The 15,000-nt window shown below is 45.5% G+C and overlaps 1 protein-coding gene across 1 annotated transcript in view; it reads right to left on the reverse strand.

Moving 5' to 3' along the window:
• The window catches only part of flncb (filamin C, gamma b (actin binding protein 280)), a 91,785-nt gene that overhangs the window by 76,448 nt on the left and 337 nt on the right, over nt 1-15,000 (reverse strand). Inside the window, 1 exon segment of the mRNA XM_031582300.2 lies at nt 14,369-15,000. This exon segment is cut by the window's right edge and continues 337 nt beyond it. Coding sequence (XP_031438160.1) covers nt 14,369-14,747 — 379 coding nt within the window. The 5' untranslated portion in view covers nt 14,748-15,000.

A 15,000-nucleotide genomic window follows, 5' to 3' on the forward strand; every position in this document is an offset into this window, starting at 1 on the left:
GAAGCACTATTACATGCAAACTAACTCTAACACCACACACACACACACACACACACACACACACACACACACACACACACACATGGGCACGGTGTGAAGCACTGTTACATGCAATCCTCTAATGCCATTTCCTGTGTGTTGTTGTTGGTCCTTCCTCTGTTGTCAAAACTCATTTGCCCCGCTCCTGACAGAGACTAAAGCCTCACATGCGACCGGTCTGCTTCGGCTGGTTTTCCTGTTCTCACTCCAAACCAAACCGCACCGCGCTTCTGGGCTGAGGTTGGGTAAAGTATCACAGCATCAAAGTCCTGTTACACACTGACAATTTTTGGATTACACTGTTGTTAACGTACTGACAAATCTGTATATGTACACGGTCTCACGGGCCATGCAATATGAGGCACGCTCTGTCAGTGTTACTAAGTGATATTGTGTAGCAATAACGCTCACATCAGCCCTGGGTAACTGCACTTCCCCCAGACCCTGGCATGTCTCTGCTTTGTGTCTTCTCATCTGACAAGGGAGACAACGTTTGCAGGCACATCGGCTGTCTCCCATAGTGTCCTCTGCTATCTAGGGTCCTGATTTGGTCCTGACCGCTATGGTCTGCCCCCTCCGTCCCCATCCTGACACTAATCTGTGAACCTGACCCCTGACCCTTCCTCACTTGACCTTTAACCTCTTGCTGAATGTTGGAAGTGATGGTGGGGGGGGGGGGTATCACCATGCCGACACGGAGTCGCCAGAAGGCATGCAGAGGACGTCTATGACTGTACTGAAACCCAACCTCATGAGGCGACACACACTGACGCTCACACACACACACACACACACCAAAGGACACACACTATGTTACTTATACCGAGACAGTCATCAGGACTTTCATTGAGGTACCTCGCCTGGAGTTAGCCCAAGGGCTGTCACACTAGCCTTAAAATATTTTTCTCAACAGTTATGCAATTACTTATTAGGTACTATAAGGTCACCCATATTACACATTGCATATTACATAGCCCTTCAGACATTATAACTATAACATGAAGTCCATTAAGACCTGTGAAAGACTATAGTTATGACTTTTTAACAGTACTTTGACACTTAGATAACTCTGGCCTTTATCCAACCCCTACCTGTGATCCTGCCCCTAGATTCCCCAGATGTCATTACTAATGTAATTAAAGCAGCAATAAGGAGTTCTGTTCCAAAACTAGCACGCTAACTACCTAAAAGGCATACCGGTTGTTTGTGGGTTGTTGCGCTGCTTAGCATCTGTCAGTGATCGACCTCTGTGGACATTAAAAACTTGTTGTCCTGCACGTGTGTCCAGTCCGCTGACTCATTACTGACAGTAATGTACAGCCAGTCTTGTGTGTTTGAGTGAGTTTGAGATTCAGATTTAGTCTTCCTGTTTCCCCAGCACATACACACATACACACCCCACAAACGCATGTACACCCACTCACACACACACACACATTTACACACCCCACAAACCCATGTACACCCACTCACACACACACACACACATACACACCCCACAAACGCATGTACACCCACTCACACACACATACACACCCCACAAACGCATGTACACCCACTCACACACCCCACACACACACATACACACCCCACAAACGCAAGTACACCCACTCACACACACACTGATGAACGACTCACGAAAGAATGAACCTGACAGCCACGACATGGATCCGTACGCGTGTTAGGCTCACATTCATATACATTCTCAGACTCACATTTACACTCATATCCCATTCTCATACTCACTTAACAAATGTACGCTTTGCTGAGATTGTTTGAAATATGTATTAATCATATGAAAAACTCATGCTTTTATGAAATTGCTGGAGCTATGCTTTATAATCATCTAAACCAATATATGCATTTTACAATGATTGCAGAATGTCTGAATCATGCCTTATAATCATATGATAGTGTGATAGTGAGTGATGTTTAACAAATCTATATCTGCTGCTGATTGCTATGATCAAGAGTGAAATTTGCTTGTTGTATAAGAAAACAATTTCAGTGCAAATGCTTGTGAGGAAACAATGCTGATGTAAGCTGTGAATGTCCAGTTGAAACTGTGAAGTCGGTTAAACACGGGAAGTGTACCCTTTGGGGCCCGCGAGGAGGACGCAGGCTGTAAGAAGCCGGCCTATAGATGAATCACACCTCTGTTAAAAAACCCTGACATGGCAAAAGTACATTGTATGATGGAATGACCTTATAAGGAGAAGTCCGTGATGAAAAGACGGAAGCAGTTGCAGTTAAAAAAGCTGAGATCAATGCATGTAGGGGTAGAGCTCTTCTTTTTGCTGTGTGGGTTGTACACTGTTTTGCTGAGCGCTTGACGACTTGGGGACCAAGTCTTGTTGTTTTTTCTTTTCTTTAAATTCTTGTTAACCTCTTTGACATTAAACCTTGGGGTACTTTTTAAATACCACAAAACTCGCTTCTGCGTCAGTTAATGAAGTGAGTTGAGCTCCGCGTTTGAATCACACCTCGCTTAATTACACCGGTCAGACCAGCAGCCTGTGATCCGGAACGTCCGATACCTAAGAGAGGTGGGGACCTTTGGCACAGAAAAACCTGTCGACTGCGTGGAACAGGTGAGTTGTCCCTCTCTTTCATTCTAGAAGAGAGTACTTGAAGGTGATCTCAGTAGGCACACTGATTGATCCCTTTTAGTATCTAGGCTGAAACATACAATTAAGGCTTGGTTTATGATGTGACATGATTTCTCTGAACTAAGTTGTATTCTGATTTGCGTGGCCAATAACCGTAGTAATTACTTGTGAGAGCGTGTGAAAAGCTCAGGCGTCGAAAAGCACACAATGATTCTATAGGTGGACACACTTATGCATTTCTTAACAACACACAAATACACTCCCCAGAAACGCATGTACAAACATAAACACACACCTGCAATACACATGCACACATGTACAGACACACACAGAAATGCAGAAACACACACACAAACACACCACACACACACACACACACACACACACACACACTGCGGCACGGACATAGGTCAGTGTTCAGTGTGGCTGGACTTCATTAGTGCGGCCATTAATTCCTCTTGCTTTTCCAGATGTGTGTTTTTCTCTCCGCTAACCTGCTTCCTTTGTTGCAACGCTACACAGACACACACACACACACAAACATTCACACACACAAACATTCACACACACGCTACATCTACCCCGTCATCTGCCCCGCTGGGCCGTTTTGGAAAGGGCCGGTGTCTGCGTCGACATCGAGCCGGTCCAAAGATTGTCATGCTCGTTTGAGATTTCGCCCATGACACTCAGCTACTGCTGTTTTAGAGAGAACAGGCTGTCCTCAGTAGTGCCCGATTAAAAACAGCAGGATAATCACAGGATGTGAATGCCATTAGGGCAGGGAGCTTTGAAAACTGACACGCACAGAGATGACAGCATCCAGTCCATTATCACAAATGAATACTTTCAATTCCAATGAAACGCTGCTATTGTTGTTGTTGTTGTTGTTTTTGTACAAACACATTTCACAAACAAACATATAAATAAGATTCCATAACCAAGCTGTCCTGGATTCCATTATAAGGAACTTTAAAGGTCATGCTTCGTGTGTTTTATTCTGCCCCCCACACAAACAGAGACACACAATACACACACACACATACATACAGACAAACACTCACTTTGTGTTGACTTGTAAAACCACTCAGAATAAGAATGCTGTTCCTGCCTGTGGGGTCTCAGCCTCCCAAGGTGGAAAACACTTTGCCATTCTCACTCTCCTCCCTAAACACACACACACACACACACACACATGCACATTCGCAGCAACACACACAAACCTCCCTGTATCAGAGAAGTGGGCAAGATTTGGGTGGTGAAATAGCACATCGTAGACTCTGAATTACACACATACACACACACACACAAACACACACACACACAAACACACACACTATTGTGTGCATATGAACATGCATGACCCATTTGTACAGAAATTGTGTGGCAAATGTACACTCACGTACATACACACCCATCCACACACACACACTTATATATACACACACACACACTAACACACACACACTTACATGCATACACACAGACACTCACTTGAAGGCATACTTAAACCTTCATATGCTCAGAAACGTGTGTGTACCATACATACACACACACACATTCTTCTCTTCTGCTCTTTCTCTCACATTCACACTTTCACGTCTGACTGCGTGGCCTGCGTCAGTGGGAAATTGAGTTATTTCCAGTCAGCGGGTGTGCTACGGTGTCCTGTAAGGGCAGTTAATCCATACACAGGGGTGGTATGGATCCTGTGTCATAGTAGAGGAGGGGGGGGGTGAATATGGTAAAGAAATGGACAATCACATCAAGCAATATCCACCCTGCTAGTTCTGTCTTGAAGAGATGGGAGGGCTTCTGCTCTCTCTCTCACACACACACACACACACACACACACACACACACACACACGCATGCGGGGTGGGGGGCGTGTATAGCTGGCGGTGCTCTGCGGTCCAACATTCCTCAGAACTGACTGGCTCAGACACATGGTAACAATTAGAGACTCTGTTGTACACGGAGAGAAGGAGGGAGGGTGGGAGAGAGAGAGAAAGAAAGAAAGAGAGGGGGAGTGTGTGTGTGAGAGAGAGAGAGAGAAGAGAGAAGAACAGACATAGGGAGAGCAGACACAGAGAGAGCAAGAGAGTAAGAGCCAGATAGGGAAAGAGACAGGAAAAGAGAGAGAGGAGAGACAAGAGGAAAGAGGGAGACAGAGAGAGGAGGGAGAGAGGAGAGGAGGGAGAGAGAGAGAGGCAGAAACAGAAAGAGGAGGGAGAGTGAGAGAGGAAGAGACAGAGAGAGGTAGGGAGGGAGAGATGATCAAAGCCTTCTTTATTCACATGTTAATTAATCATTTTTAAATTATTATTTTATGATTATATATATGTACATATATACTGTTTTTACTTACTTACACTGCTCCATGTCCAAATGTTTGCGTGTATTACATTTCACTGTATCATATGTCCATTGGACTGCTCTGTGCTACATGACCGTGCCAATAAAGCTTGTTTCAATTTGAAACAAAAACTTGAATTTGAAATGTGATAGAGGAAAAGAGAGAGAGAAAAGGGAGACAGGAAGAGAGGGAGAGATTCTTGGTCAGAGAAAAAGTGAGGCAGGAAGAGAGAGAGGGAGAGAGGGAGAAGAGGGAGGGAGAGAGAGAGTGATGCAGGGAGGGAGAGAAGAGACAGAGAGTCCTCAAAGTTCAGTAAAGTCAGAGCAGTTCTAGTCGCCTATTACTCAAGAGAAACATCCTCACACACCCTCACACACACACACACACACACACACACACACACACAGACACACACACACACACAGGTTACTCAAGAGAAATATCCTCACACACCCTCTCTCTCACACACACACACACACACACACACACACACACACACACACAGGTTATTGAAGAGAAACATCCTCAAACACTCACTCCTAACACACACTTCCAACACACAGACACACACACACAAACACATTAAAGTTACTCAAGAGAAGCTTTCTCTCACACACACTGCGGTACACACACACAACACACACTCACACTACAACCTCAATCTCAACACACATTCCCAACAGTCCCGCCAATACAGTCATGAGAGACTTCTTCAAGGGTAACTTCTTCAAACACATCCCCAAAACACTCTCCTAACACACACAAAATACACTCATGGAACATTCCAGAAACAAGCTAACCCCATCTTCAGTCATAACTTTTAAAACACATTCTCAACACACACTCTCAACACACACTACAACACACACACCAACTCAGTCACCTGAAAGGCACCCAAGGAAGTTTCCAGAACCTGCTGAAACCATCTTAAAAAGCTCTCCTGGCAGAGGGGCACTTATGGACTTCAGTGTGGGCTGACACAAGGTGATTCTTGTAGACTGCGCACACAGGACTACACACTCACCGCAACACACACTCCACAGCACACACAGGACTACACACACACCACAGCACACACACCGCAACACACACACCACAGCACACACACAGGACTACACACACACCGCAACACACACACCACAGCACACACACAGGACTACACACACACCGCAACACACACACCACAGCACACACAGGACTACACATTCATCACAGCACACACACCACAGCACTCACCGCAACACACACACCACAGCACACACACCACAGCACACACAGGACTACACACTCACCGCAACACACACTCCACAGCACACACTCCACAGCACACACAGGACTACACACTCACCACAACACACACTCCACAGCACACACAGGACTACACACTCACCACAACACACACTCCACAGCACACACAGGACTACACACTCACCGCAACACACACACCACAGCACACACTCCACAGCACACACAGGACTACACACTCACCGCAACACACACACCACAGCACACACTCCACAGCACACACAGGACTACTGTCTGCATCATGTCCATGCCCCTTCACCATGTCTGATTTGAGAGCCAAAAGAACCCTGGGCCAGTGAACAATACAATACAATCCAGTGAGCAATACAATACTCAGATGGTTTTTTTTTCTGTCGTTGCTTTTCTTTTTTCCCTCTTCCCATTTCAGTTCTGTCCTTTCATTTAATGTCTTTTCTCCTTCTCTCTTTTTTCTCCTTCTCTCTCAGTCTATTCCTCTTTCTACTTTTCTGTTCCTCACTCTGTCTGTCTGTCTGTCTGTCTGTCTGTCTGTCTGTCTGTCTGTCTGTCTGTCTGTCCTGTCTGTCTGTCTGTGTCTATCTTGATGTCTGTCTCCCTATTCCAAGTGTTGGCGTTTGACTCAGAATCCATCAGTCTCTGTCTATCTATCTTTCTACCTGTCTGTCTGTCTGTCTGTCTGTCTGTCTTTCTACCTGTCTGTCAGTCTATCTTTCTCCCTGTCTGTCTGTGAGTTCATCTTTCTCTGTTTTACACTCTGTTCAGCTCCTCTCTGTGTCTCAGGAAGGAGATGTGTTCTGGTCAGTGAAGCGTGGCCAGTGTGTTTGCGATACCTCAACTCTCCGCTGTTAAAATCTCCAGGCCACCGTATGAAAATGCCACAGAACCACCAGAAATAGTAAAAGATCCCCACAGGCTGCCAGCTACAGCTTCTGCTTCCCTCATCACTGACTCACAGGGAGAGAGAGAGAGAGGGATGGAGAGAAAGAGAGAGAGAGGGAGGGAGGGAGAGAGAGGGAGAGAGAGAGAGGGAGGGAGAGATGGAGAGAGAGAGAGGGAGGGAGAGAGAGGGGGGGAGAGGGAGAGAGAGAGGGAGGGAGAGAGGTGACAGTGGGAGAAAGTAAGTCACTCCAACACCTTCTCATTTCTCACAAACAGACACACAAACAAACACACAAAAAATACAAAATCTTGCCTTCTCGGAAATCCTGCGTCCACACTTCTGCCAAACACACACACACTTAGCTGTGTGGCTCCTGATCACCCTGGCTGAGCGTGAGTTGGGGTTGCAGTCACACACACACACACACACACACACACACACACACACACACACACACACACAAGGCGGCTGTTGGGCTATTTAAAGCACCTGTTACTAGATGGAGCCCAGGACCCAGTTGTGTTTCCATCAATCAGCAGAAGGATCCAGATCCAACTAACAGAGCCTGCTCACACCTCCAGAGACCCATCACTGGATCACTGGATCATCAGATCACCAGATCACCAGATCACTTCACAACAACAGAGCCTGCTCACACCTCCAGAGACCCATCACTGGATCACTGGATCATCAGATCACCAGATCACCAGATCACTTCACAACAACAGAGCCTGCGCACACCTCCAGAGACCCATCACTGGATCACCAGATCACCAGATCACCAGATCACTTCACAACAACAGAGCCTGCGCACACCTCCAGAGACCTGTCACTGGATCCCAAGTTCACCAGATGACTTCACTTTCAACAACATGGATGAGCCATCTGTGAGATCACATGATCACTTCAAATAACATGAAGATGACCACATAATTGGACATGTTCGTACCTCTAGGGTCCTGTAACTGAATCTATAGATCACTAGATCTCTGCACCACTTACGTCACGAGATCAGTGCTCAACCAGATGAATTCAACATTTTTTAAATCATTTTGATCACCAGATCACTGCACAGATGAATTAAACATCATTTGGATCGTCATTCTGATCACCAGATCACTGCACAGATGAATTAAACATCATTTAGATCATCATTCTGATCACCAGATCACTGCACAGATGAATTAAACATCATTTGGATCGTCATTCTGATCACCAGATCACTGCACAGATGAATTAAACATCATTTAGATCATCATTCTGATCACCAGATCACTGCACAGATGAATTAAACATCATTTAGATCATCATTTTGATCACCAGATCACTGCACAGCATGACTGTCTGGATCGGCAGCAGCATCAGTAAACGTAGCTTATGGTTATGAGTCTGGTTTTTCAAAAAGGTTCTCGGAAATAGGCTAATATTACCCAAAGAGCCATTCAAAAACGTGCCAAGTATCTATTCCTATGCGATGGACTTAGTCCTATTTCTAACTGAACACACAGCAAAGTTAACACTGGGGTCTTGCCCTTCTCATTTAGAAAAAAGAAACATTGAAGCAGCCAGCTGAATCTGTCTGTCAAACACCTGGAGTATATATAAGCATTGCCAACCAAGATAGATGTAGTGATTGTGGCATAAAGGTCTGAGAAAGTGTGTGCGTGTGCATATGTGTGTGTGTGTGCGTGTGTGTGTGTGTGTGTGTGTGTGTTTTACTTTGAGGATAGGGAGCACATTATCCTTTCCACTGTGGAGGGAACTGGAAGAGCATGACTGGCCATGTGATACTCTGACTTCCACTTCCAGAGGCTTCCTTCAGCAATGTCAGACCATGTGTCCAGGAGTGTGTGTCTGTGCCTGTGTGCATGCAAGTGAGTGTGTGCGTGAGTGTGTGTGTGTGTACGCAGGAGTGTGTCTGTGGGATTGTGTGCGTATAGGATTGTGTCTTTGTGCATGTGTGTGTAGGATTGTGTGTGTGTGTGTGTGTGTGTGCTGGATTGTATATGTCAGCAGACGGGCATGTGTGTGTGTGTGTGTGTGTGTGTGTGTACGTGTGTGTGTGTGTGTGTGCGTGCGTGCGTGTGTGTGTCTGCGTGTGTGTGTGTGTGTGTGTGTGTGTGTGTGTCTGTGTGACTGAGTGCGTTTGTGTGCATGCATGTGTCTGTGTGTGTGTGTGTGTGTGTGTGTGAGTGAGTGTGTGTGAGTGTGTGTGAGTGTGTGTGCGTGTGTGTGTGTGTCTGTGTGTGTGTGAGTGTGTGTGCGTGTGTGTGTGTATGTGAGCAGGGTCCAAGAGGTTTTCCTAGCCCTCTGTCACCCGACACTCAGCCCTACTTTGAGGCACCCGTGGCAGGTGCCCTTCTGGAAAGATCCGTCTTATCGCCAATGTCAGTGCAGCCGGCCGTCCGCTCCCCCTACCACACGCCTTTCATGTGCCTGTCTGTTGACCCACTTCCCTCGCTCCAGGGCACTGTGGGTAGTCTAGCTCAAACAAGTAGCTGCTGTGAACGTCCCTGGCCCTGCCAAGGGAGTCACGTAACAGCCTCTCTCTTTTCCTTCCTCTCTTCCTATCTCTCTCCCTCTCTCTCTCTCCTTCTTTCTTACCCATCTCTCTCCCTCTCTCTCTACCTCTCTCTCACTCTCTCTCTCTCTCTCCCTCTTTCTATCTCTCTCCCCTCCCTCTCTCTCTCACTTTCTCATATTCAAATACAAATTCAAATCTGCTTTATTGCCAGGAATATCTCTCTCTCTGTCTCTCTCTCTTCTTCAAAAACAACTTCATATCTACTGGCATGTAAATGTATCTCTCTCTGCTTTGATTTAAACCTGAGCCCTTCGCTTCGTATCCAGCACTCATCTAAAGGAATATTTCTTGCCCTTAACACAGACATCTCTGGCACAGACATCCCTGGCAACCATGTGTGAACTGTGAGCTAACGGTGAAGTGTGTGTGGGCTAACGGTGAAGTGTGTGTGTGAGCTAACGGTGAAGTGTGTGTGTGAGCTAACGGTGAAGTGTGTGTGTGAGGCTAACGGTGAAGTGTGTGTGCGCTAACGGTGAAGTGTGTGTGTGAGGCTAACGGTGAAGTGTGTGTGTGAGGCTAACGGTGAAGTGTGTGTGCGCTAACGGTGAAGTGTGTGTGAGCTAACGGTGAAGTGTGTGTGAGGCAGTAAGGAAGTAAGAGACGTGACCCTGAACAGGGGGAGTGTTCCTGCCTTCTCTTCTTCTCTTCTTCTCCTCTTCTCTTCTTCTCTTTCACTCCCATCTTCTCGTCACCTCATCCCACCCTTATCATGTCCCTAATTAGCGAAGCTCTGCAGAATGTGGAGTCACTTGGATCGGTTTAACAAGCAACTACGGTCACATACACACATACACACACATATACACACACACACACACACACACACACACACACATCCATACAGAAGCACATAGACACAGGCATGAATGCATACTCCCATGCACTCCAAGTGAAAGCCAGATATACTATCTGAAGGTCCACGTTCAATGAACCGTGTAGATCTGTGTAGTCATGGTGTGCGCCACTGTAGCTCTGACACCCCTGATCATGCTCACAAGAACATTTAGGTTGAGCGTTGATAGAATGGCTGAAAATAAATGCTCTCTCTTTGCTTGTACAAATAATAAAAAAAATCCTACTGCATACCAGATGATTTAGCACACACACACTGTGTGATTAATGTATGTACGTGTGTGTGTGTGTGTACCCCCCCTCCCCAAGATGTCTCTCAGCATAAACATTACCAAAAGCACCCATCACTTCACACAACACCATACTCCCACACCTTTGTTTACAGTAAGACAGCCACCCTGCACTAGCTCAGAGCAGGCTGCATATATGCTATACACGAGCTATATACGAAAATGCTATACACACAAGCTATATACGATAATGCTACATAAACGAGCTATATACAATAATGCTATATACACAAGCTATATATGATAACACTACACACACAAGCTATATGCAATAAGCCTTCAGACACAAACAGCCCAGAATACGGCAGTAGGCCACTCTGTCTTCTACGCCAGGCTGGGGGTACTCACTATGGGAAATCTCTCTTTCTCTCTTTCTCTCTTTCTCTCTTTCTCTCTCTCCCTCTCTCGCTCTCTCTATACACAACATCATTACAAGTCAAACAACACACACTCTGTCTTCTAAGCCAGGCCGGGGGTCTATTCGCTATTGGAAATATCTCTTTCTCTCTCTCTGTGTAATAGGAGCTGTTGGACCAGAGCATTACCTCTCTGCCTCGCTATCGCACTCTCTCTCTCTGCCTCTCTCTCCCTCTCTCTCTCTCTCTACCTCTCTCTCCCTCTCCCTCTGCCCCTCTCTCTCTGCCTCTCTCTCCCTCTCTCTCCCTCTCTCTCTCTACCTCTCTCTACCTCTCTCTCTCTCTCTCTGCCTCTCTCTGCCTCTCTCTCTCTCCCTCTCTCTCCCTCTCTACCTCTCTCTACCCCTCTCTACCTCTCTCCCTCTCTCTTTACCTCTCTCTACCTCTCTACCTCTCTCTCTCTCTTACACACCAAGTCAATATAAGTCAAATGGCACACAGTCTGCCCTCCTACCAACCTGCACGCCAGTCCTTAAGGTTCACTGCAGGTGTAAGAGCGGTTAGACTTGTCCACATGTGTAAATACGAAGGCACTGACATAGAGCAGAGGGCTACATCATTTTATGAACCAAAACAACACCCAGACACAAACATGATTACGCTACCCAAACAACACACAGACACACATGATTACGCTATCAAAACAACACACAGACACACACCCTTACGCTACCCTAACAACACACAAACACACAGGCTTACGCTACCCAAACAACACACAGACACACACCCTTACGCTACCATAACAACACACAGACTCACATGATTATGCTACCAAAACAACACACAGACACACACCCTTACGCTACCATAACAACACACAGACTCACATGATTATGCTACCATAACAACACACAGACGCACACGCTTATGCACCAAAGGGAGATAAAGCACATGCCTACCTATGGTACAGATTTATTATATTTGATCACATATTATCATATCATATTGTATTTTATTCCTCCATATGAGAAAGCTAATGCTGAATAATTATGCCAAATCAGATTAGAGCTCTACAATAATTTGTATGTATTTATTTGAGAAGAAGCCACAGTACAGAGTAGCGTAGATTACACAGCCACAGTACAGAGTAGCGTAGATTACACAGCCACAGTACAGAGTAGCGTAGATTACACAACCACAGTACAGAGTAGCATAGATTACAGAGTGGCCTCCTCGTTATAGAGCGCTGACTAATGTCTACATTTACAGATAACATTGCATCACAAACACGGCCATCTACTTCAAACCAGACTAAATAAAAATAAAATATCTTTAGCAGGGGCACTAAGAACTTCTTTACAGTAAACTAGCAGTTCCTGTGCTGAAACAATTTCCTGAGTGTTTATTCTTGGCCCCACTGGACTAATAAAAAGAATGGGATAATAAGGCTGTTATTAAGCCAGGGGTAATTTCTGCTAAATGCTATGTGTAATTCAGTGCCGAACCTGGGACTACAGAGCTTTTGCCTTTGTTGCCTCCACCCACTGGAGCCTGCTGCCCACAGATGTCAGAGATGCACTTTCAGAACAGCAGTCAAGACTCAACTCTAATCTATCCCATCAAGTATTGTTTTACTGCTGATTTTACTGATCTTTTTAAATCTCATAAAGCATCTTTGGGTTCTTTGAAAAGTGCTATATAGAGAAAAAATATTGTTATTATTACAATTCGTAGTAGTAGCAGTAGTATAATTAGTAGTAGTTGTATTAGTATTATTATTATGTAATTGATTGCTGTGCTGAAATACAAGCCCAGCATGACCTGGTGGATAGGATTCAGTGGGCCAGTGTGGAGAGCAAATGCACCCTGGAACAAACACTCAAATGGCCAGCTGCATGCGTGCAGTGTGTCCAGCCTAACCAGTCACTTTCAACACTCAGCTCTCTCTGAAATTAGACATGGATAACCTGTGCTTGCTCTCTCTCTCTCTCTCTCTCTCTCTCTCTCTCTCTCTCTCTCTCTCTCTCTCTCACACACACACACACACACACACACACACACACACACACACACACACACACACACACAGGCACACACACGGACACACACACACACACACACACACACACACACGCGCACACACACCTGTTTTATGAGTACTTCCTTTACACACAAAAATAACTATTGTGTGAAGATGAAAAAAAAAAAAACATGTCCTGTAAATACTTTATGCGCAGCAACTGAATTAAAGAGACAGCAAATCCCAATTCCAGAGTCAATGCAGAACAACTAGCCTAAGTATGTACTTAAGTACTTCAAGTATACAGTGACCAAACGTCAAATATGGAGACTTGTGGGCTACTACAAGTAAAGCAGTAAGACATTCCTCTGAGCCATGCCATTTCCATTCCCAAAAAGTTTGGACAGAGGTCAGTTACAGAGGGGATCTCACCCAGTTCTGTTTAATACAAATGAATAGCGTACCAACAATTCACCATGATCTCCCAGACAACGAAGCATTTGGGAACAACTACTAAAACCTATTCCATTCATGTCGTGTGATATTCATCAACTTACAAACTTGAGGATAATACCACTCCAGCAGCTACTATCACAGCGGGTCACATGTAGGAAACAAACCTGAACACAGAGTCAAACATAATCAAGGAACAGGCATCCTTTCTGCACTAAGTGACGGGAATTTCCTGTCTAAGTCCTGACTGCATAACCCAATTTCGCCCTTTACGCACAAATTAAATGGCACTCACAAACTCAGCAGTCATAATGGTTGGTTCAGTGAAATAGTTACAGTGGAAGTAACCTTGGGGTAGCCTACTTGATCGGATCTTCAGTATGCATGAAAGTGAATACTAATACAATCAGTTATATGAAATGCAGAAGAAATTGTTCGATTCTGTTAAGATATACTGCATATCAATGTAAGTCTAACACTACAATATTCTATTGACTTTACGCTCAATCGCGACTCAAAGGCGCCCCCAGCCCAGTAACGATACCCTAGCAACACGCCATCAGCACGAACGGAAAAATATCAACTTTCGCTACTTTACATGTCACACACCACAAACTTTACGTGTCGGGTTAACAAAGTACTTACCTATAGAAACCAGCTTGATGTGTTCTCTTTCAAGAAATTCCAGCGCTACCGAGACATTTTCTAGTTTCATCTGCCTGAAGTTGGGTCTTGCGTGGTATTTTCTGTACATATGCTTTTGACTTAAAACTTCGAGAAGCCCGATGAGTTTCAGCCCATCGCTCAGATCCTTCTGCAGGTCGTTGATCCGCTTGTTGATGCATTTCAGGTGTTCGTTGCACCACCTAGTGAAGGTGTTCTGTTGGATCTTCTTCCAGGGCGCATCTTCCGCAAGGTCCTTCTCCGTGGCCGGCATCTCCTCTTCGCCGTCCTCTCCGTTGTCCGTGCCGTAGTAGTACTGCGGCGGCTGCTGCTGGTCGTAGTACGTATTATTGCTCATCATGTTTTCGGGTTTCCGTGCCTCCTTTTTATACCACAATCAGTGAGGCCGGTGTGTGAAATTTTACTGCACGCGGGGGAGTGGGGCAGTGCCAGGCGCGCGCACTCGCGGACAAGAAAAAAAGTTAAAAAGTTGCAAAGAGACCCGAGGAGGGGTAAAAGAGAGAGCGGAAAATTGCGTTTGTACTCGCGACCAAGTCCGTAGTTGATAAATCAAGCACTTCTGTCACTGCTGTGACGAATGTAGGAATCCGTTT

This window comes from Clupea harengus, chromosome 16 (assembly GCF_900700415.2).
Source record: "Clupea harengus chromosome 16, Ch_v2.0.2, whole genome shotgun sequence".
NCBI lineage: Eukaryota > Metazoa > Chordata > Actinopteri > Clupeiformes > Clupeidae > Clupea > Clupea harengus.